General features: G+C 40.0%; 1 protein-coding gene across 1 annotated transcript in view; it reads left to right on the top strand.

The window, feature by feature from the left end:
• LOC115223812 (MAP kinase-activated protein kinase 2) overlaps positions 1-25,804 on the top strand; it is a 135,739-nt gene that overhangs the window by 97,667 nt on the left and 12,268 nt on the right. Inside the window, exons 5-6 of the mRNA XM_029794476.2 lie at positions 19,855-19,981; positions 22,068-22,143. Coding sequence (XP_029650336.1) covers positions 19,855-19,981; positions 22,068-22,143 — 203 coding nt within the window. The remainder of the gene's footprint in view (positions 1-19,854; positions 19,982-22,067; positions 22,144-25,804) is intronic.

Below are 25,804 nucleotides of genomic sequence, written 5' to 3'. Positions count from 1 at the left end.
TGAGTATATTACATCATTGCAAAAAACTGTAATCATCAGATGAAACGTATAATTTCAAAACAATTGGAGAATATCCCAAGAACACAGTGGCATTTAAAGGGCACCATTCGAGTGTGATCGTTACCAGCATCGCCTTACTGGCACTAGTAGGGTGCCAAGAGCACCATCCCAGCGTGATCGTTGCCAGAGCAGACAACTGGCTTCCATGCCAGTGGCAGGTAAAAGGGCACCATTCGAGCGTGATCGTTACCAAAGTCGCCTTAGTGGCACCTGTGCTGGTGGCATGTGTAAAAGGATTCGAGCGAGGTCGTTGCCAGTACCGTCTGACTGGCCCTCGTGCCGGTGGCACATAAAAAGCACCCAGCTGTAGAAACTCTGCCAAATCAAGATTGGAGACTGGTGCAACCAGGGTGAACATGCCTGAAGCTAGCCAAAGCTGAGCATGGAAAATCTGAACATTCTACTGGATACGTAATTAACCTATAGGTGGTGACTACAGGTTAATCCAACCCTACATGGAGCATATCATTTAAATACCTAATTCTCTCAGGAATCATTGTTGTCATCATCATCATCATTAGCCCGATGCTAATTATGGCTGAAACCCAAGTTATTGTGTGTTGATAAATTATAAGTTCATATCATACTGCAGGAGTTTAAATGCTTCAGTCTACTTTAATAGAAGAGGGACAGACATCTCAAGTTTATCTACAAAACGTATTTGTTGTTAGTCATTTGTTTAATATTTCAAAATCCGTAGATAAGATCTGCCATTGACACTGGCATTCATAGACTTTTTAGTTTTCTATTTTTTGATATCTTTACAGAGAGGATTGTCTTTGATTTTTATCTCTTACGAAAACAACAAACAACAACAAAAACAATAGCGCCGACAATAATAATATTTTCAAATTTTGACTCAGGGCTAGTCATTTAAGGGAGGGGTTAAATCAATGACATTGACCCCAGTATTCAACTGGTACTTATTTTATTGACTCTGAAAAGATAAAAAGCAAAGTCGACCCTGGCGACATTTGAATTCAGAATATAAAGTTGGAAGAAATGCCACTAAGCATTTTTCCTGGTGCACTAATGATTCTGTCACCTTGCCGCTATTACTATCTTTCTCTTTTACTATTTTACTTGTTTCAGTCATTTGACTGTGGCCGTGCTCCACCTTTTAGTCAAGCAAGTCTCCCCAGGACTTATTCTTTGTAAGCCTAGTACTTATTCTATTGGTCTCTTTTGCCGAACCGCTAAGTTATGGGGATGTAAAAACACACCATCAGTTGTCAAGCGATGTTGGGGCGACAAATATATACACACACATACATATATACGACGGGCTTCTTTCAGTTTTTGTCTATCAAATCCACTCACAAGGCTTTGGTCGGCCAAGGCTATAGTAGAAGACACTTGCCCAAACTGCCACGCAGTGGGACTGAACCCAGAACCATGTGGTTTGTAAGCAAGCTACTTACCACACAGCCACTCAATAATAATAATAATAATAATAATAATACCCATAACAACAACAACAACAATGATGAAAAAATGGCAATTTTCTTTTTTTTGTAAGTATCATCATTATAGGTATTCATACTCCAGTGAAATTAAGAAATCAACTCAAAATAAATGAAACCCTCAAATCTTTTACTGTACACACACATTCACACACACAGAGTCACCTATATAGGTATGTATTTATGTACGTTTGAAGATAATCAAACCAAATTTTCATCATTTCAAGCCACTCACCCAATGAGTATTGCTGCCAAATTTGGTGAAAATCTATTTGGTCGTTTTCCAGTAATTTTGCAAACACACAGACAAAGACAAGTGATTGCAATACCCTACTTTCGCTTACACATGCAGGATGATAATTATAATAATAATCCTTTCTACTATAGGCACAAGGCCTGAAATTTTCAGGGAGTGGGGGCTAGTTGATTACATTGACCCCAGTGCTCAATTGATACTTATTTTATTGACCCCGAAAGGATAAAAGGCAAAGTCAACCCTAGTGACATTTGAACTCAGAATGTAAAGTCAGAAAAAATGTTGCTAAGCTATTTTCCCAGTGTGGTAACAATTCTTATTTCTTTACTGCCCACAAGGGGCTACACACAGAGGGGACAAACAAGGGCAGACAAACGGATTAAGTCGATTGCATCTACCCCAGTGCGTAACTAGTACTTATTTAATTGACCCCGAAAGGATGAATGGCAAAGTCGACCTCAGTGGAATTTGAACTCAGAATGTAGCGGCAGGCAAAATGCCGCTAAGCATTTTGCCTGGCATGCTAGCGTTTCTGCCAGCTCTCCGCCTTTTTCGCCACTGTGGTAACAATTCTGCTAGCTCGCTACCTTAGACCAATTCCATCAAGAATTATAACAGAAATGTTATGATTTGCACAAAAGGAGGGACATGTAAGGATTCTCATTTGGTGTATACAGTATATGATTTATGTTAGCTGCACAACAGAAAGATTGCAAAAAAGATTTAACAGACACAGGTACAAAATCAGGCACAAAAGCAGTGGTTCCAAGGGACTTGCGGAGCATTTACCATCAAACGGGTGTAAATTTGAGAAAGACTTGAGTGTGCACATTCTCAAAAAATATCCTTACTTCACTGCACTTTCAGTCCTCAAAACCTATGAGGAGATATATATTTGTGAACTGTTGACATCTCAGCCTGGAGGAATAAATAAAATGGCAGGTGAATTCCACCATATTTACACTACCTTAATAATAATAATGATAATGATTTCAAATTTTGGCGCAAGGCCAGCAGTTTTGGGGGAGGGTGTACTTCAATACTTAACTGGTACTAACTGGTACAGTACTTAACTGGTACTCAGTACTTAACTGGTACTAATGTTATCAACCCCAAAAGGATGAAAGGCAACATCAACTTCGGTGGAATTTGAACTCAGAACGTAAAGATGGATGGGATGCCGCTTAGAATTTAGTCCAGCATGTTAATGATTCTAAAAGTACAAGGCCTGAAATTTGCAGAGAGGGGACTAGTTGAAAGTGGTTGGCATTAGGAAGGGCATCCAGCCATAGACGCCATGCCAAATCAGACTGGAGTCTAGTGCAGCTTGCCAGCTCTGGTCAAACCATCCAACCCATGCCAGCATGGACAACGGATGTTAAGTGATGATGATGATGGGCTTCTTTCAGTTTCCTTCTGCCAAATCCACTCACAAGGCTTTGGTTGACCCGAGGCTATAGTAGAAAGCACTTGCCCAAGATACCACGCAGTGAGATTGAACTCAGGACCATGTCGTTGGGCAGTATGCTTATCTACTGAGTGTTTTATATATAATGAAATTATTGTATACAGTGCTCAGGTGCACCACAACTTGTCAAAAGTGCATATAAAGCATGTGGCTTAATGTACAAATGTCTGGGAAGTGAACAGTGTATGAGTCAGATAGTCTTAATGGTAAAAATTTCAATTCCTTGGATGACGTAAAAAGATACCTTGATGAATTCTTTGCCATGAAACCACCTCAATTCTTGGAAGAGGGTATTTTCAAGTTAAAGGAAAGATGGAGAGGCGTTGTGTAATAAAATGGTTCGTATTTGGTTGATTAAAAATGTAATGGCAAGTTTTTATTGACCTTTTTCTTTCCTTTAAAAACCGGCACAAACTTTCTGGACAAACCAATACGTTGTCACTGATGATATAACATATTTGATCAAGTATCAGGTGTACTTAACCCTTTAGCATTCAGATTACTCTATCAAAAATTAATGCTTACCGTAAATCCTTGAGTGTAGTCCACCCTTGAGTATAATATGCAGGGGATTTTTAGGGGGCTGTACCTCTGAAAAACCTAAACCTTGTGTATAATACGCACCCCTTCTCTAACTTGAGTCAAGAAGGTCTATATAACGTCCTTGGTTTGTAAAACTGTATACAGTAACATCCTTTATTATTATTGTATATATAACATAATGCAAACATGTAGCTTTTTTGTGCATTTTGTTTGCAGAAAATAAAGAAATAACAGTAATAACGTTTAATAAATGTTGCTTACTTATGACTTCATTGCTTTCAGGCTTAGCTTAAGGTATTTTCGTGCCCTACATCACAAAATGCATCTGAATAAACATTAGTGTTTAAACCGGCCATATCAGGCCAAAATTGTCTTCCTGTTTTATGCTCAAACCAGCCAACTCTGACCTCTCACACCTACCCTACAATGTCATTCTAAAAATAAACAGGGACATCATCAAAATCCCAGAGTTACAAGATGCTGTACAATTAATTTAAAACAATGTGAGTAAACAGGCTTTACATTTGACAGAGTAATCTGAATGCTAAAGGGTTAAGTCCACAATTTATGTTCAACTTTCTAGTATTGTAAGTGTAGGTCGGTATGTTAGTACCTCTCCCCTCCTATCTGGTACGTTAAACCTCAAGTACATATGCACAAAGAAGTTAAGTGGCCCCACCTTATGTAGTATGTTAAATACCAATGTCTTGGTATTTAATTGTGTATTTAATTGTCATGATGTTAATTACTCTTTTACTCTTTTACTTGTTTCAGTCATTTGACTGCGGCCATGCTGGAGCACCGCCTTTAGTCGAGCAAATCGACCCCGGGACTTATTCTTTGTAAGCCCAGTACTTATTCTATCGGTCTCTTTTGCCGAACCGCTAAGTGACGGGGACGTAAACACATCAGCATCGGTTGTCAAGCAATGCTAGGGGGACAAACACACACACACAAACATACATACATATATATATATATATACACATATACGACAGGCTTCTTTCAGTTTCTGTCTACCAAATCCACTCACAAGGCATTGGTCGGCCCGAGGCTATAGCAGAAGACACTTGCCCAAGGTTCCACGCAGTGGGACTGAACCCGGAACCATGTGGTTGGTAAACAAGCTACTTACCACACAGCCACTCCTGCGCCTAATTGTCAATAATATCAACAGTTCATTGCGTGTGACTTATGAAACCTTCCACCTGTTTTTCTTATGTTTCATTTCGTTATTGTTTGTTTACAAAACACTTTGTGTTGTTGTTGTTGTCGGTGTTGCTATCCAGAATGACTCTGGCCAGATGGCACTTTCCCTTATCGACAATTTAACCTTGTCTCTGTCTGAGTGTGTACAGGTGTGTGTCTCACTGTATGTGTGTGTGTGTCTGTTTTGTTCCCATCCCCACTACAATGTATATAACAAAATCTGGACGTTTTCTTCACAAATGATTTTTTTTCCATATTGACTCATTATTATTATTATTATTATTACTATTATTATCATTATTACTATTATTATTATTATTATTATTATTACTATATTATTATTATTATTATTATTATTATTACTATTATTATTATTACTATTATTACTATTACTATTATTATTATTATTACTATTATTATTACTATTATTATTATTATTACTATTATTATTATTCCTCTTCTTCTTTCACTTCTTCTTCTTCTTTCTCTTCTTCTTCTTCCTCCCTTTCTTCTTCTCCTCCTCCTCCTCCTTCTGCTTCTTCCTCCTCCTCCTCCTCCTTGCGGTGAGCTGGCAGAATGCTTAGCAGCATTTCGTGCATCACTACGTTCTGAGTTCAAATTCCACCGAGGTCGACTTTGCTTTTCATTCTTTCAGGGTCTATAAATTAAGTCCTAGTGAAACACTGGATTCAAGGTAATTGACTAGTCCCCTCCCCTAAAATTTCTGGCCTTGTGCCTATAATAGAAAGGATCATTATTATTGCTATCACCAGTTTTTAGTTATGGTTACTGACATCCAGAGTTCAAATCCTACGAGAATCAGCTTGAGTTTTTTTAATCTTTCTGGAGGTTGATAGAATAACATACCAGCTAAGTATCGGTAACATACCAATCAAATAGTGGGGTCAGTACATTTGAAGTTGGTGAACCTATTTTAGAAATCCATATTGATTATCAGTAATAACATGTTCAATATATGAACGCTTTCTGCTGCCTCTGTTGTTGTTGTTGTTATTGTATAACGGAATTGGTTAATTATTGTTTAAAAACATTCGAGATGTTTTCTTAAAAGGCTTCCTCCTCCTCATCATCATCATCACCATCCTCCTCTTCCTCCTCATCATCATCCTCTTCCTCCTCATCATCATCCTCTTCCTCATCATCATTCTCATCATCCTCACCCTCCTCCTCCTCATCCTTTTCCTCCTCCTCCTCATCATCATCCTCTTCCTCATCATCATCCTCATCCTTTTCCTCCTCCTCCTCCTCATCATCCTCTTCCTCATCATCATCCTCATCATCCTCACCCTCTTCCTCCTCCTCCTCATCATCATCATCCTCACCCTCCTCCTCTTCCTCCACCTTCTCATCATCATCATCATTAACAGCTTCCTTCTCGTCATCATCATCACAAGTCATCAGCATCACCTTTCATCATCATCGTCATCATTGACATCATCATTACCGTCATTGTCATCATAATCCTCGTCATCATCACATTTAAACCTACATCTTCCATGTTGGTACGGAAGCTAATTTCAATAAATAAATTGAAACGTAATACTTTTCGCCTTTTCACTGAAAAAACTCTTTAGTTTTGTTTGTGGAAGTAAATAGTTTGGAAATGAGAAATGAGAATATTCATAAATGTGGGTGGTCACAACTGGAATGTCTTTGTTCATTGGTTTGTTCAAATCAAGAGCCACTCTAGACTTAACAACAACAACAGCAACAAAATGATAATAAAGCCTTATTTTATTTTAGCATTTCATTGAAAAAGATTTGTGTGGTAAGTAGCTTGTTTACCAACCACACGGTTCCGGGTTCAGTCCCACTGCGTGACACCTTGGGCAAGTGTCTTCTACTATAGCCTTGGGCCGACCAAAGCCTTGTGAGTGAATTTGGTAGACGGAAACTGAAAGAAGCCCGTCGTATATATGTATATATATATAATGCGTCTGTGTGTTTGTGTTTGTCCCCCTAGCATTGCTTGACAACCGATACTGGTGTGTTTATGTCCCCGTTACTTAGCGGTTCGGCAAAAGAGACCGATAGAATAAGTACTGGGCTTATAAAAAAAATAAGTCCCGGGGTCGAGTTGCTCGATTAAAGGCGGTGCTCCAGCATGGCCGCAGTCAAATGACTGAAACGAGTAAAAGAGTAAAAGAGTAATAAACAAGTAATAGTTTTCCATTCTTTATCTTGTTTGTTATTAGGTCATTGTTACTTATGTTGTTGTTGCTGTTGCTATCTGCAGAGAAAGGTTTTTGTTTTCCTGTTTTGTTTTCCTGACAGTAATCTTTTTTTTTTTTTTCATGATGGGAATAGTAAGAAGATAAGATTGAAAACCTACTTGTTTGTTTAAGAAGCAAGAAACATATTCTTGCTTTGATTTGTTTTGTTCTTAATCTGTTTAAATGGGGATGGTGGTGATCCCTGCTGTACTCTTTCACCACAACTTTCTCTCACTCTTACTTCCTGCTTCTGTTGTACCTGTATTTCAAAGGGCCGGCCTTGTCACTCTCTGTGTCACGCTGAATCTTCCTGAGAACTACGTTAAGAGTACACGTGTCTGTGGAGTGCTCAGCCACTTACACGTTAATTTCACGAGCAGGCTGTTCCGTTGATTCGGATCAACTGGAACCCTCGTCGTCGTAACCGATGGAGTGCTTCCATTGTGTACAGTGCTCAGGTGCACTACAACTCATCTAAAGTGTATATATAATCAGGTGTAGTTTCAGCGGATTTCGGAAAGCATGAGGGCCTTAAAGGATGCAGTGTCATGGCAGTCAACAACTGACGCAAGCAGTTTATTCCATGCTTCAGCAACTCTGAGCGTGAAAAAATGTTTCCGAAAGTCATGAGAGCTGTGTTGTTTTCTGACTTTGTAGGCATGTCCACGTGTGTTAGACACATGGAGATCAAAAAGGTGTTCAGTGTTGTTATTGGTGAGGTGGTTGACAACTTTGTGGGTGTTTACCAAGTCCGTCGCCAGACGCCGGAGCTTCAGTGAATCCATGCCCAGGGAAACAAGGCGCTCAGAATATGGTAGGTGTCTGATGGAGGGTATGCGTTTGGTTGCACGTCTCTGGACAGATTCCAGGAGGTCATTGTTCTGAGCAAGATAGAGGTTCCAAACTGATGATGCGAATTCCAAGTGTGGTCGTACCATAGCTGTATATAGTTTTAAATAGATGGCTGGAGAGCGGCTAACAAAAGTGTCTTCTACTGCAGCCCCAGGATAGACAAAGCCTTGTGAGTAGATTTGGTAAACAGAAACTCAAAGGAAGGCAGTGAGCTGGCAGAAACGTTAGCACGCCGGGCGAAATGCTTAGTGGTATTTCGTCTGCATTACGTTGTGAGTTCAAATACCGCCGAGGTCGACTTTGCCTTTCATCCTTTCGGGGTCGATAAATTAAGTACCAAGTTACGCACTGGGGTCGATATAATCGACTTAATCCGTTTGTCTGTCCTTGTTTGCCCCCTCTGTGTTTAGCCCCTTGTGGGTAGTAAAGAAATAGGTATTTTGTCTGCCACTATGTTCTGACTTCAAATTCCATCGAGGTTGAATTTGCCTTTCATCTTTTTGGGGTCGATTAAATAAGTACCTTATTCAGGGACCTTTTAAGCAGGATGGGCTACTCAACCTGAAGAAAATTCTAACTGGGCCCCTCCTTCAAGGTCATGTGTTGTTTATTTTGATATAAGATCACCATGTTGTACACATATGGTTGTGATGCATGTGCCTGGTGTACCCTTAGATGGGTAGTCATGATAGGTATACTGGGTTTCGTATGTAATTGACTTAATCCCTTTGTCTGTCCTTGTTTGTCCCCTCTATGTTTAGCCCCTTGTGGACAATAAAGAAATAAGAAATGTTAGTACGCCGGGTGAAATGCTTAGTGGGATTTTGCCTGTCGCTACGGTCTGAGTTCAAATTACGCCGAGGTCGACTTCGCCTTTCATCCTTTCGAGGTCAATAAATTAAGCACCAGTTATGCACTGGGGTCGATATAATCAGCTTAATCCGTTTGTCTGTCCTTGTTTGTCCCCTTGTGGGCAATAAAGAAATAAGAAACTAAAAGAAGCCCATCGTGTGTGTGTGTGTTTCTTGTCTTGGCATCACATTATGTGATTGTTGTAAATGAATGTCATTTGTTTACAATAATCTGCAACAACATATCTGACCAGGGGGAAAATATTACCTTACTCAGAAACTGTTAGGGGTTGGTGACAGGAAAGTCATCCAGCTATACAAAAAAAATCTACCTCCGAACCATGCCAGCATGGAAAAGTGGAAGTTAAAAAGATAATGAAATGAGGATTAACCCTCTGTCAAATGCAATGCTTATTTATCCATATTGTTTTGAATTAATCATGCATTATCTCATAGCTCTGAGATTTCGATGATGTGATTGTTTATTTTTAGAACGACATTGAAGGGTAGGTGTAAGAGGCTAGAACTAGCATGTTTGAACATGGGACAGATAGATTATTTAGGCCAGACATGGTCGGTTTAAATGCTAAAGAGTCTATAAGAATAAAGGGTTAAGAAATGATGAAATGAGGATTAACTATCTAGCGTTCAGATTACTCCGTCAAATGGCTGATTTAAATGCTGAAGAATTTATAACATCGAATCAGAATTGAAATCGATCAATGGAAATTGCAGCTGAGATACCAGTGCCGGTGGCACGTAAGAGAACCATCCGAACGTGGCCGTTGCCAGCGCCGCCCCGACTGGCCTCGTGCCGGTGGCACGTAAAAAGCACCATCCGTTCATGGCCGTTGCCAGCCTCGCCTGGCCCTTGTGCCGGTGGCACATAAAAAGCACCATCCGATCGTGGCCGTTTGCCAGACTCGTCTGGCACCTGTAGCGCCGCCCCAACTGGCCTCGTGCCGGTGGCACGTAAAAAGCACCATCCGATCATGGCCGTTGCCAGCCTTGCCTGGCCCTTGTGCCAATGGCACATAAAAAGCACCATCCGATTGTGGCCGTTTGCCAGACTCGTCTGGCACCTGTGCCAGTGGCTCGTAAAAAGCACCCACTACACTCATGGAGTGGTTGGCGTTAGGAAGGGCATCCAGCTGTAGAAACACTGCCAGATCAGATTGGAGCCTGGTGCAGCCTTCTGGCTTCCCAGACCCCAGTTGAACCGTCCAACCCATGCTAGCATGGAAAGCAGACGCTAAACGATGATGATGATGATGATGTATAAATTGATCATAATTATTAACCTTTTGGCAATTAAAGTGGCCATATCCAGCCAAAATATTTTACATGTTTTAGGTTCAAGCTGGCCAGATCTGGCCTCTCACACCAATTCCATGATATTGTTCTAAAAATTAACAGCTACCTCATCAAAATCTCGTTGCTACAAGATAAGGCATGGTTAATTTAAAGCAACGTGAATAAAAAAAAGCATAAATTCTGACAGAATAATATGAATGCTAACAAGTTAATAATCTCACTCATGGATCATAATAAGAAATTTTTTTTTTTTTTTATCTTCTGTTATGAAATATTGTGTTTGTTGTTCTGAGATAACAGGCCACCCATGCCCACCTCTACCCACAGCCAATATAGTCTTGATATGGCTGTGGGTGGATGACGGGGTGAGAAAAATACTGACTGAAGGGTGAGTGACATTCCAGCTGCACGCATCCTGTGTTTGTTGAGATATATCTTTTATCTTTGATTTGCATCAGTTATTAAGCTGTGCCCATGCTGGAGCACCACCTTGAAGAATTTTAGTCAAAGACATTGACCCCAGATTTTTTTTTTTTTTTTTTTAAGTCTGGTACTTATATTATCTATTTCTTTTGTTGAATTGCTATTTTATATGGATGTAAACAAACCAACACTGGTTGTCAAGCAGCGAGCTGGCAGAAACGTTATCACGCCGGGCAAAATGCTTAGCAGTATTTCGTCTGCCGTTACGTTCTGAGTTCAAATTCCGCCGCGGTTGACTTTGCCTTTCATCCTTTCGGGGTCGATAAATTAAGTACCAGTTATGCACTGGGGTCAATATAATCGACTTAATCCGTTTGTCTGTATTTGTTTGTCCTCTCTGTGTGTAGCCCCTTGTGGTTAGTAAAGAAATAGGTTGTCAAGCAGTGGTGGGTAGCAAACACACACACACATACAAAAGGCTTCCACACAGTTTCCATGTACCGAATACACTCATAAGGCATTGGTTGGTCAGGGGTTTGCAGTAGAAGTACAAGTTTATTAAAACTTCATTAACTGAAATCAATTATTTTTCTAACAATTCTGTAAATATTGATAATTATCACATGAGACTATAAAGAACAGAATTATTATTATCATTATTATTATTATTATTTTTCCTTCGTAACATAGTGTAGGTAAAAATTCACCTGAGTCTTTAGTCATCTATTAAGTTACAACAAGGACCTCAGACTGATAATACTTCCCTTAAGATGTGCACTGCGTCCAATAAAGCTGCTTTTTGCAAGACATTAATCTTGCATGGGATTTCCAGTTGCCTTAAGAAGTCTTGAAGTTTCAATGGGATTGGCCCCACTGCTTCAATCACCACTGGTATCACTTTTACATTACCCTCTCACATTCCATACAGTTTTGCCATCTCCACTTTCAATTTGGAGTACTTGGTGATATTTTCAACCTCTTTACTCACAACATTCATGTCATTTGGTATGGCTATATCAACGATCTGACTGTATCTGTCTCTCTTATTCAATATGACAATATCCGGCTGACGGTGTTTGATTACACGACCCGTCTGAAAATCATAGTCCCAGAGTATCATTACTTTTCCATCCCCCTGCATAACTTTACTCAGTACATGCTCATACCAGTTCTCTGTTACTTCATATTGGCATTTACAGCATAAGAGACAGTGAAGATACACACACACTTTATCGTGGCGGCGCTTGTATTCTTTCTGTGCAAGGCTCTCACATCCACTTACCAAGTGGGTCACATTTTCCATACTCTTTCGACAGAGTCTGCATTTCTGGGTGTCAGAAGTTTTATTGATGCTATACTTCATTGAATTGGTAGTGAGAGCCTAGTCTTGTGCAGCTTTCACTCTCCTACCCTGATGTAATCTCCAGGGATACAGGCATCCAGCAACAGGACCTCCGTAATGCTATGATGGACCGTGAAGTCTGGCGTAGCATAGTAAATTCCATTGTCTCGACCACGGTCGAACAATGATGATGATGATTCAGTGGTATGCTTCAAATCACCTTGCTTAAACCATACCCACAATGCTGTATTATCCTTAACGTCTTGTGTATTTCAAACTGCCCATTCATTCTCATTTCAAAAAGGTCTTCTTTTCTCTTCTCAGTTCTTTGGTTATACTTTGCCTTGCCCATCATTTCATCTGCATCTACACCCATGTCTTTTGTGGCATATTGCAGCAGACTTCATCACTATTTATCAAATACTTGGCAAGCATTTTCCTTTCACTCATTATACAATGGTCTATGTTAATTAATCCTCTGCCACATTATTATTATTATTATTATTATTATTATTGAGTGAGAGAGCAGTTCATGCCATCAAAGTGACACTGGGGTAAAATATACGAAGCCCAATATACCCATCATGACTACCCGTCTGATAAAGGTACACCAGGCACATGCATCACAACCATATGTGCGCGACATGGTGATCTCATATCAAGATAAACAGCACATGACCTTGCAGGTGGGGCCCAGTTTGAATTTTCTTCAGGTTGAGTAGCCCATCCCACTCAAAAGGTCCCTGAATAAGGTTTATTTAAGGATGATGAACCCATGTTTCCAGATGTGAATTATTCAAACCCCAAAGAATTCCTCTCGACACATGGCTCCTCCACTACTTCTGCTCATGATCAGAGATGCACATATCGTCAGCCACTAATGGACATGCTCAACTGGTCAAGATCAAGCAACAGACAAGCAAATCTGTGGTATTGAGCAGAATATTTGCTGTAGCCCATCTTTTATACCAAGACAAAACAATGTACATGATAACACTTCCATGAGAGCCACTGCCTGGTACTGCATCAAGACATTTATTATTATTATATGTTTGACGTTTGCTTTACATTTGTACAAGTTGGCTCCAAGTCTCACCCAGAGACCTCAAGAGACAACAGGTTGGAAGTTCATGTTGTTGTTATGCCTAGTGTGCCATATATTTGGTTTTGTATTTACTGTTGTACTAGTGAATGTCTAAAAAAAAAAAACCATTATTATTATTATCATTATTATTATCTCTAATAATAATAATTCTGTTCACTACATTATCATAATCTCAACTGGTTTAGATCATGTAAATCTAATAATACTCACTCAAAAGTAAACATTGAGTCATGTTTATTTTTGAGTAAACACTTACAGCTGCGGCAGCAACAGGTTCTGTGTGAAGTAGCAGTATGTAATAATCCTTTATATTATAGGCACAAGGCTAGAAACTTTGGGTGTGAGGCTAATAAATTACATTGATCCCTGGTGCTCAACTGGTACTTATTTAGTTGACTCCCCAAAAAGGATGAAAGGTAAAGTCCACGTCAGCAGAATTGAGGTTGCATTATGTAATAATGCTTTCAAGTTTTAGCACAAGGCCAGCAATTTGGGGGTGGGATAGGTCAATTAGATTGACCCCACTACTCAACTGGTATTTATTTTATCAACCCCAAAAAGGATGAAAGGCAAAGTCAACCTTGGTGGAGTTTGAACTCAGAACATAAATACGGACGAAATGCTATTAAGCATTTTGCCTGGCATGCTAATGATTCTGCCATCTCGCAGCCTTAATTGCAGCATGTAATAATCCTTTCTACTATAGGCACAAGGCCTGAATTTGTTGGGGCGGGGTAGCTAGTTGGTTACATCGACCCCAGTGTGAAACTGGTGTTTTATTTTATTGACCCAAAAAGGATGAAAGGCAAAGATGACCTTGGCAGAATTTGAACTCAGAACGTCAAGGTAGACAAAATGCCACTAAGTGTTTTGCCTGGCATGCTAACAATTCTGCCAGCCCACCACCCTATTGCAGTATGTAATAGTAAGCACAATGCAGTGCTGGTTTAGTGGCTGTGTGAACTCTGGTTAAACAACCTCATCATCAAAGGCCTTCCTGCCATGACCATCCTCTCTTTTAGTCAGTCAAATACAGTTTAACTGATACCACACTATCAAATGTGTCCTGCTTTTTTTTTGTTATATGGTAAAGTTGTGCTTTGAGGAAGAGTTGCCTGTTATTTCTTGCAGAATGATCTGCCTTCTACAGGCTCTCTCATTAGCTTATTCATCACATGGTATTCAAGCTGGCAGAATCGTTACTGCGCCGGGCAAAATGCTTAACAGTACTTCGTCTGCCGCTACATTCTGAGTTCAAATTCCACCGAGGTCGACTTTACCTTTCATCCTTTCGGGGTCGATTAAATAAGTACCAGTTACGCCCTGGGGTTGATATAATCGACTTAATCTGTTTTTCTGTCCTTGTTTGTCCTCTCTGTGTTTAGCCCCTTGTGGGTAGTAAAGATATAGGTATTCAATAGAGAGAACCTGTGGCAATGACTGTTTTTGCACCCTGTTTAATATTATGCTGTGATTCATAATGTTCTGTAACTTAACAGTTCACAAAAAATAAAAATTGATAAAATATTGATTTCAAATTTTAAAACAAGGCCAGCAATTCTGAGGGAAGGTGTAAGTCAATTAAGCTGAGGTTGATGTAGTTCATTCCCAAAAGGGATGAAATGCAAATTTGACCTTGGTGGAATTTGACCTCAGAACATAAAGATGGAGGAAATGCTGTGAAGCATATTTTGCCTGGTGGGCTAACGATTCTACCAAATGCTGTGAAGCATTTTGCCTGGTGGGCTAACGATTCTACCAAATGCTGTGAAGCATTTTGCCTGGTGGGCTAACGATTCTACCAAATGCTGTGAAGCATTTTGCCTGGTGGGCTAACGATTCTACCAAATGCTGTGAAGCATTTTGCCTGGTGGGCTAACGATTCTACTAAATGCTGTGAAGCATTTTGCCTGGTGGGCTAACGATTCTACCAAATGCTGTGAAGCATTTTGCCTGGTGGGCTAACGATTCTACCAAATGCTGTGAAGCATTTTGCCTGGTGGCTAACGATTCTACAAATGCTGTGAAGCTTTTGCCTGGTGGGCTAACGATTCTACCAAATGCTGTGAAGCATTTTGCCTGGTGGGCTAGCGATTCTACCAAATGCTGTGAAGCATTTTGCCTGGTGGGCTAACGATTCTACCAAATGCTGTGAAGCATTTTGCCTGGTGGGCTAACGATTCTACCAAATGCTGTGAAGCATTTTGCCTGGTGGGCTAACAATTCTACCAAATGCTGTGAAGCATTTTGCCTGGTGGGCTAACGATTCTACCAAATGCTGTGAAGCATTTTGCCTGGTGGGCTAACGATTCTACCAAATGCTGTGAAGCATTTTGCCTGGTGGGCTAACAATTCTACTAAATGCTGTGAAGCATTTTGCCTGGTGGGCTAACGATTCTACCAAATGCTGTGAAGCATTTTGCCTGGTGGGCTAACGATTCTACCAAATGCTGTGAAGCATTTTGCCTGGTGGGCTAACGATTCTACCAAATGCTGTGAAGCATTTTGCCTGGTGGGCTAACGATTCTACCAGCTTGACATCTTATTGATAAAATAAATATCGATTTCAAATTTTGGCACAAGGCCAGCAATTCTGGGGGAAGGGCTAATTCAATTACATCAACCCCAGTGTTCGACTGAGGTTGTAGTAGTTCATCCCCAAAAGGGATGAAAGGCAAAGTCAACCTCAGTGGAATTTGAACTCAAAATGTGAAGACAGACGAAATGCCACTAAGCATGTTGCCTTCTGGGCTAATGATTCTACCAGCTCACTGCCTTATTGATAAAATAAATATTGATTTCAAATTTTGGCACAAGGCCAGAAATTCCAAGAGAGGGTCTAAGTTGATTAGGTTGTCTGCAGTACTTAAATTGGTACTTATTTTGTCAACCCCAAAAGGGATGAAAAGCAAAGTTAATATCAGCAGAATTTGAACTCAGAACGTAAAGATGGGCAAAATGACGCTAAGCATTTTGCTCATCAGGCTAACGATTCTACCATCTTGCCACCTTATTGATAAAATAGATATTAAAATTGAAACTTTGCAAGTGGTGCATGTCCCAGAATGGCCGCATTCCAATGACTAAAACTAGAAGAAAAAAAATAATAAAATTTTCTTGAGAAAATAAAGTTGGAGCTTATTGATTTCACAACTTTAACCCTTTTGTTATGGTATTTATTTTGAGATGCTCTGTGTTTCTTTCAATTACTTTAAATATAACAAAGAATTTAGTAAAATAACTTAGTTATCATTCAGCTAGTGTTAGGAACATAAATTGTGACTAAGGTTTGGTGGAAGATTTTAATTCAAAACTTATGAAAACAAGACATTTGTACTGCAAAGCCAGAGGTGGTTTCAGATGGGTTGGTATCAAAATGGTTAAGACAGGAAGAACTAACAGTTGCCCAAGGTGTCTTGATATCATTCAAAACTTATGAAAACAAGACATTTGTACTCAGAGCCAGAGCCAGTTTCAGCCGGGTTGGTAACGAAATGGTTAATGGAAAATTTCAGTTTATTGAAGAACAGTGTCAACAGAATGGTAGGGAGAGGAGGCGTTTATATAAACAAACACACCTGGTCCCTGATCATTTTACTATTTTAGGGTGACTTTGTATCTAGAAATGAACTGAACAGAAGTAAACAAACACATCCAGTTTCTACACTGTGTGTGTGTGTATGTATTTAGTGATGTTTGTCTATATATATGTTTGTCTAGGGAGATGTGTGTGTGTAGTGATGTATGGAGTGATGTAGGCGCAGGAGTGGCTGTGTGGTAAGTAGCTTGCTAACCAACCACATGGTTCCGGGTTCAGTCCCACTGCGTGGCATCTTGGGCAAGTGTCTTCTGCTATAGCCCCGCGCCGACCAATGCCTTGTGAGTGAATTTGGTAGACGGAAACTGAAAGAAGCCTGTCGTATATATGTATATATATATATATATATATATGTATGTGTGTGTGTTTGTGTGTCTGTGTTTGTCCTCCTAGCATTGCTTGACAACCGATGCTGGTGTGTTTACGTCCCCGTCACTTAGCGGTTCGGCAAAAGAGACCGAAAGAATAAGTACTGGGCTTGCAAAGAATAAGTCCCGGGGTCGATTTGCTCAACTAAAGGCGGTGCTCCAGCATGGCCACAGTCAAATGACTGAAACAAGTAAAAGAGTAAAAGAGTATGTAAGTCTAGTAATGTATGTGTGTTTGTGCGCCTGTATCTAACGATGTATTATTGTCTTCAAAATGAAGCTTGTTATTTTAACCCTTTTAGCATTCAGATTATTTTGTCATCAAATCTAATGTAATGCTTATTTATTCACATTATTTTGAATCAACCAAGCATTGTCTCATAGCTTCAAGATTTCAATAATGTGATTGCTTATTTTTCAGAATCACATTGTGGGATAGGTATGAAAGGTTGGATCTGGCAAATTTGGGCATAAAACAAGTAGAATATTTGGGCCAGGGATGGCCGGTTTGAATGCTAAAGGGTTAACCGATGGCCTCCCTAGGGTTCCTGGTGTTTGTCTAGCTGTATCCTATTATTTGACTACCTCAAACTATGCAGTAAAGTGCATTCTTCCTGTTGTAAAGATTTCCCTGAAGTTTAATAATTTAATGTTTGTCCTTCGGGTTCGAAGATTACCACTGACATCATCTGGTGGAACTGCCGCCATGAGACCGGAGGTGGCTGGTGAGGCCAATCCGGGCAAGGAAGCCCCTCCCACAGGTGGGGCAGAAGTGGGTAGGGGCCGTGCTACTGGTGCAGGCGGCTCTGGCTTTCCGCATCTGGTGTTTCTGCTCTGCTGACCGAATCCGTCCCTCCTCGGCTGTCCCTGCTCCTGTGGTGATTGCGCTGCACCAGGGTGAGCGGTCGGCAGCAAGTGTCTCCCAGGTCTCTGTGCCGATGGAGAAGTCTTTGAGAGAGACCTTGAGACTTTCCTTGAAGCGCTTCTTCTGCCCTCCGACTTTGCGTTTGCCCTGGCTGAGTTCACCGTAGAAGAGCTGTTTTGGGATGCGAGTGTCGGACATGTGGGAGACGTGGTAGTAAAAGGTAGATGTTAACATCATAAACTCATTTCTTCATATTCCAGCTTCGTAGAAATCCTGCAACAATCTTTCTGTCAATACTGAAAGGCATCATTAGATTTAGTTGTTGGAACTTTTTAATATTTAAAATGCATTGAACAATAGACAAGGCACAGTCCTCTGGCTTATCAGTTCCTGACAAAATATTCAACCCATGCCAGCATGGAAGACTGATGTTGAATGGTGATGATGGATGATATATATATAGGTGCAGGAGTAGCTGTGTGGTAAGTAGCTTGCTTACCAACTACATGGTTCCAGGTTCAGTCCCACTGCGTGGCATCTTGGGCAAGTGTCTTCTACTATAGCCTCGGGCCGACCAAAGCCTTGTGAGTGGATTTGGTAGACGGAAACTGAAAGAAGCCCGTCGTATATATGTATATATATACATATATATGTGTGTGTGTCTATGTTTGTGTGTCTGTGTTTGTCCCCCTAACATTGCTTAACAACCGATGCTGGTGTGTTTACGTCCCCGTCACTTAGCGGTTCGGCAAAACAGACCAATAGAATAAGTACTGGGCTTACAAAGAATAAGTCCCGATTTGCTCGACTAAAGGTGGTGCTCCAGCATGGTTGCAGTAAAACAAGTAAAAGAGTAAAAAATACCTATATTTAATATTTGAATTAGGCATTGTGAAACTGATAAAACCTGGTGTAGAATTCAAAATATATATGCTTCAGAATAAAGTGTTAGTCAGTTATAGAGTGCTAATAAGAAAACGAGATGACAAAAGAATAAAGTTACTATGTTATGAACTTCATTAGCTTACAGTTGTTTCTGCTACAAGTTGCGGTGGACTCATAGTTGAGTGCCTGAGTAACACCTTATAGCTTCATCAGAGCCTCGAATAGGAAGTGCAGTTTCAAAAGTTGTACATCATATTCATTAATCCTTTGTCATCTCATTTTCTTATACACTCATGCACACACATATAATATACACACACATGGAGAGAGGAAGAGAAATATGCATAAGATTGTATAACTCACTTATATACACTCAAGCAATGGTTTAGGTTGTATTGCCTATTATTAGCAGTATTTCGTCTGTCTTTACATTCTTAGTTCAAATTCTACCGAAGTTGACTTTGCCTTTCATCCTTTTTGGGGTCGATTAAATTAAGTACCAGTTATGCACTGTGTTCGATGTAATCACTTAATCCGTTTGTCTGTCCTTGTTTGTCATCTCTGTGTTTAGCCCCTTGTGGGTAGTAAAGAAATAGGTATCTCGTCCGTCTTTACGTTCAGAGTTCAAATTCCGCCTAGGTTGACTTTGCCTTTCATCCTTTCGGGGTCGATTAAATAAGTACCAGTTACACACTGGGGTCGATGTAATCAACTTAATCCCTTTGTCTGTCCTTGTTTGTTCCCGCTATGCTTAGCCCCCCCCCCCCCCTGTAGGCAATAAAGAGATAAATTATTATCATCATAATCAAATTATTGTCTGTGTCTTAAAATTTCATCGAATCGTTGGTGGCAGCAGACAGTCAATAAGTGTTGTTGGCAATAGAACAATTGCTAACTTTTACCAAACAAAATATGGAAAAAGTGTTCACCTGTTTACTTTTTTATAACTGCGACAGAATGATAAATATATTACGAATATTCTAAAATATTATTTGTATCTTCCTTTCTGTATTTTCAGCCAGAAAATTTATTGTACAGTAACAATTCTGAAGATGGTATATTGAAGTTAACAGATTTTGGTTTTGCAAAAGAGACGAACACGTCTAAATCATTGAAAACCCCCTGTTTTACTCCTTATTATGCAGGTTCGTATATTCCTTAGGCTTAAATAAACTGTAATAAAATGGAAGGCTCATCCTAAAGCATGAATTATTTCCTCTTTTCAGTAATCAGTTATCAAAATTATTTTGGTAGAGGCATTTTTGGTACCACCAATTCCACTCTAACTTATTTTACATCAGACGTTTTAATGTCTTTGGTATTCTCTCGCTTCCCTTCCATCTCTCTCTCTCTCTCTCTGCACACACACACATATATATAATATATATATATATAATGCTGCGATGGACTGGCGTCCTGTCCAGCTGGGGGGAACACATACGCCACAGAAACCGGGAAACCAGGCCCATGAGCCTGGCTAGGCTTGAAAAGGGTGCATAAAAAAAAATATATATATATATATATATACTAGCACTATGACCCGGCGTTGCCAGATCATATTGCTAATGCATGCATATACAGCTTCATGCGTGTGCACATGCACGCGAGTACTGTCCAAATCTCCGACCAATCACATACAGCTAGCTGGCATTCAATTGGCGTATCAAGTTTCGGGCATTTTGATTGGGTTTTGGATAGAAAATTCACAAAAAAGTCACTTCTATTGAATTTTTAATGGCTTTGCGGGGTGACTGGGGAAATGTAAAGATGTGCACGACCACCCTTGGGCGGTTTTGAATGACCATAGAAAGTGCGAGCCCTCTAACTGAAAAATTGTGGATTTGTATAAAGGACACACACACGGACATTTTGCCATTTATGTATATAGAAATATATATATAAATATACGTAAAAAGCTCCTATGCTGATGCCACTTAATGCACCCATGCCAGTGCCACATGAGGGACACCCAGTGCACTCTGTAAAGGGGTTGGCATTTAGAAGGGCATCCAGCCATAGAAGCCAAACCAAATCAGACTGGAGTCTTGTACAGCCCTCTAGCTTGCCAGCTCTGGTCAAGCCATCCAACCCATGCCAGCAAGGAAAACAGATGTTGAAGATGATGATAATGATATAAATATATACGTATTTCAAAATAGAAAATTACCCTTTAACAGGTAATTTTACATGCTAGAAATAGCAGCCAACACGGCCAAAAACCACAATTTTATAGCAAATTTCGAAGTAAATGAAAAATAAAAACCTTTACCTTGTTATATAACGGTTATACCATGGTTTTGGATTACTTTAGCAAATAATATCGTTTGCTATCTTTATATATCATATATATAAATATACTAGCAGTATCACCCGGCGTTGCTCGGGTTTGTAAGCAAAATAACTATGTAAGCATTTTTAGAGTTATAGCCAAAAAATAGCAAAAAAATGCATTAAAAATGGAAAAAAAATTATGGTAAATTTTTTTTTAAATCGTTGACTCATCGTAGACATTTTTAGAGAGTTCCTTCCCTTATATAATAGCGAAAAAATGCATTAAAATGGAAAAAAATTATGGTAAATTTTTTTTTAAATCGTAGACTCATCGTAGACGTGTGCTAATACCCAGAAGGGCTCGATATGAATCACGACTATAAGATACCCGCTTTTGGTTAAACTGCACCGCAAAATGTGGGAGTAGTTAGGAATCTAAATCGTAGGAGACAGACACACAACTTCACTTTTATATATAAAGATATGTAGAATGATAAAGTGTTTGTCATTTGTAATCAATTAATAATTTGCAATGTCACTTTTTCTCTCTCTCTTTCTATCTGTATGTGTATATTCTCTGCATGCACTGTGTATAAGTGTGTGTGTGTGTGTGTGTTTACCTCCAGCACCAAAAAATACTGTCTCCACAGTAGACTAAATGTCCAGTCAGCCATGTCCAATCATTTCATTTCACACTTTTTTTTAACCTTTTCTCTCTTCTTTCTTCTCAATATACACATTTGTTTTGTTTTTTTTTCTCAAATGCTGTTGTTTCTTTCTCAAATGCTTTACCTTTCATCCTTCTGGGGTCGAAAAAATAAATACCAGGTGAGCACTGGGGATGATGTAACCAACCGACCTACCCTCTTCCTTAAAATTGCTGGCCTTGTGCCAACATTTGAAGCCAATATAGACATATTTTTTCTAATTCTATTCTAATTTTTATTTTTATTTTTCCAGCTCCTGAAGTCTTGGGTCCTGAGAAATATGACACATCATGTGACATGTGGTCCCTGGGAGTCATCATGTACATATTGTGAGTATTTCATACGAAGATTTGAGGAAATATTGGTTAATATGGTACAAGCATGGCTGTGTGGTTAAGAAGTTCACTTTATAAACACATGGTTTGGGGTTCAGTCCCACTGCACAACAGTTTGGGCAAGCATCTTCTACTATAGCTGACCAATGGCTTGTGAGTGAATTTCAGAGATGAAAACTGTAGGGAAGCCCATCACATATAATATGTGGTTCTCTTTGTGTGCCACCCTCACCCCTTACTATCACCACCAACTGGTGACTTAGCAGTTCAGCAATAAGAGACTGTTAGAATAAGTACCAGACTTTAGCAAAAATAGGTTTTAAAAAATTTGATAACCAGTTGATCTAGCAAGCGGGGCTTCATATCAGGGCTGGTGCGCATTGATGCCATCGAGAAGTCGGCCCCGAAAAGGTGCGCATTCTCTCCTGATGACCCCATACACTTGCTGGCTTCCGGTATGTGAAGCTCTTGACTGGTAGCACTTGCATGTGCAAGTTGTTTGTGAGACATCTGAGGTCAATTTGTTTGACTAAACTCTTAAAGGTGGTGCCCCAGCATGGCCACAGTGAGTGAGTGAAACAAGTGAAAACGAAAAAAAGAATTATTTTACAAAAATGCACTTGATGGTTCCGCCTGGTTCTGTGTCTGCTCTGGTATGGTTTGATAATGAGAATTACATATTGATTACGGTAGACTTAAATAAAAGTATTGATAAAGACAATATGTCATAATAATGTTGACAAATTTATTGATAATCTCAAATTCATATCACTTGTTATTTTCACAGAGAGACCAATTCTATTTGATAATCAATGATCAGAATTGTTTTGTCAGCTAAATTTACTGATTAATAACTTGGTTGTTTTTGTCTGTTTACAATGATGATTCTATGTCCTGTAAACAGACCGTACCAAGGCTATACCAATACACTACCAATCTGGTTGGTCTACCAAAACTGTACTAATCTGCTCAGTAAACAGACTGAATCAAGTACATGATCTCTAGTCACAAATAGTTGCTTGCTTCTCAACCACATGGTCCAGGGTTCAGACACACTGCATGACACCTTGAGCAAGTATCTTCTACTATAGCCTTGGGCTGATCAAAACCTTGCCATCATCAACTCTCCCTAAATTTCTTTGTCTCTCTTTCTCTTCTCTCTTTTTCTTTCTTTCTCTCCACCCTCACCGTCTCTATGCTTACTATTACTCTCACCTCAACATGAGCAATAGTAGAAATGTCATTGAATAGTGAGAGAAATGGGGTCATAGTGTGACACACTGACTCATAGAAATTAGTTTTCACATTTATTATATTAAATGTATCTATGTGTATGTGTGTGTGTGTATTTGTGTGTAGCTGTGTTTGTCCCCACCCCTACCATCACTTGACAACTGATGTTGGTATGTTTATGTCCCTGTAACTTAGCAGTTCGGCAAAAGCGACTGATAGAATAAGTACTAGGCTTACAAAGAATAAGTCCTGGGGTCAATTTGTTCAACTAAAGGCGGTGCTCCAGCATGGCCGCAGTCAAATGACTGAAAACAAGTAAAAGAGTAAAAGCGATCAAATATTCCAGACACAGAGTGTGACAAAGGCTGTAGCTTTTGAATTAAACATCATTGGATAGGCTTCCACTTAGTTTCCCTTACAAAGCTTGGGTTATCCCCGAGCCTAAGCAGTGGGACTGTACCGAGGGACCTAATGATAGACAAGGGAACCTTTTAACCTGTGAGCCGTAATTAAAAGTAAAATGATGATATAGTTGGCAGAACTAGGATGGAATGTAAAGATTAGTTTGGCTGGGATGAACTCAGACATAAATATCACTGATGTAAAAGAATACAAGGAGTGTCTATCTCTGTCTCTGTGCCTCTCTCTCTCTCTGTTTCTCTCTCTCTCTCTCTTCTGCTTTGTCTGCCCCTCCCTCTCGCTCTTCCTCTTTATCCCTCTTCCTCTAAATACTCATTAAAATGACTTGTTAATATGTCAAGTAAGTTAAGTCTTATTTTCTTAAGTATATAATGTTACTGTTGGCTGAGACAGAATACAGAGGAAATGAGCTCATGGCTTGTATCAAAGTAGACATTTAAAACTGACGCCTTCTGAATTTTAATTTTCACTTAATAGATAAAAACGATATTTTTAGTGGTGGTGGAAGTGGTAGTAATAATGATGGTAGTAGTAATAGTAATAGTATTAGTAGTAATGGTGAAGGTCGTAATGAATGTCAACCGTGTTTCGTGGTCTGCTACCACAACAGCTCCTTTATAGGATCCAGTTAGCTCAAGACATCATCAGGAAGAGCCACATCTGGTTTCAGCCCCTACTCCTCTACTGTTTTGACGTGCCCCCCCCCCCTTTTGGAGATGTCTTCTGCTCTGGTGTTGGGTGCATGTCATCTTTCTTCTTTTCCCTGGCTTCTTCGATGTAGGTCAACAAGTGTCAGCGGAGTGACTGACTGACTTGTCGAATTTTTTCCCTTTAAATACCTGCTGTTAGGCTCCAGCAGGCAGCCCCAGCAAGTTGTCACGTGACACTGCCTCAACTTTAACTGACCAACGAAGACGCATAGTCTTAGCCCACACATTCTCTAAACAACCGTCACCTGTCGGTGGTGGTGGGAGTTCAATCCCCAGACCAAGCTGTGTTGTGTTCTTGAGCAAGACACTTTGTTTCACGTTGCTCCAGTTCACTCAGCTGCTGTAGAAATGAGTTGCAACGTCACTGCTGCCAAGCTGTGTCGGCCCCTTTGCCTTTCTCTTGGATAACATCAGTTGCATGGAGAGGGGCGGCTGGTATGCATGGGCGACTGTTGGTCTCCCATAAACAACCTTGCCTGATGATGGTGATGATGATAGTGATGGTGATGATGATAGTGGAACAGTGGTATAATAAGTCTCTGTGGGATAGCAACAACCAGAATTCATGTCAAGGTGAATGGTGACACATTGACAGCCACAATAATCCAGGCGTAGGAGTGGCTGTGTGGTAAGTAGCTTGCTTACGAACCACATGGTTCCGGGTTCAGTCCCCTTGGGCAAGTGTCTTCTACTATAAGGTAACTTTCTAGATGTAATCACACGGTCATTCATGACCGAAGGGGGTTCACCACAGTAGTAGTAGTAGTAGTAGCAGCAGCAGCAGCAGTAGTAGTAGTAGTAGTAGCAGCAGCAGCAGCAGTAGTAGTAGTAGTAGCAGCAGCAGCAGCAGCCGTTCAAGAATTTGGACCTGGAGATCTCCATTTCCAGCGACTTCGAGGGCCACCTCCCAGTGGTGTTGGGCGTGGTGTCAACAAAGAGCCCTCGACTACAAGACAACCAAAATTTTTTTTTTTCCAAGGTCTGGGGTCTCCCGCTCCTAAGCCCTAGACCATCACCTAATTACCCTTACCCGTCATGTTGCTTAACAACAACAGCAGCGGCAGTAGTAGTAGCAGTAGTAGCAGTGATGATTTTTTTTTACAGAAGCACAAAGCCATGTTTTTTAAGGGAAAATCGATTCAATAACCCCTCCCCAGAAATCAACATCATATCTATTTTATCGACCCTGTAAAGATGAAACGCAAAATCACAATATGCTTCAAAATAGCAGACTGGAAAAACTAAATAACAACAAAAATTAGGGTCCAGTTGCAGTGGACAAATTTCTCGAA

This window comes from Octopus sinensis, linkage group LG24 (genome assembly GCF_006345805.1).
Source record: "Octopus sinensis linkage group LG24, ASM634580v1, whole genome shotgun sequence".
Lineage (NCBI taxonomy): Eukaryota > Metazoa > Mollusca > Cephalopoda > Octopoda > Octopodidae > Octopus > Octopus sinensis.
The sequence above is the reverse complement of the archived record's forward strand: the minus strand, read 5'-3'. Positions and strand labels throughout refer to the sequence as shown.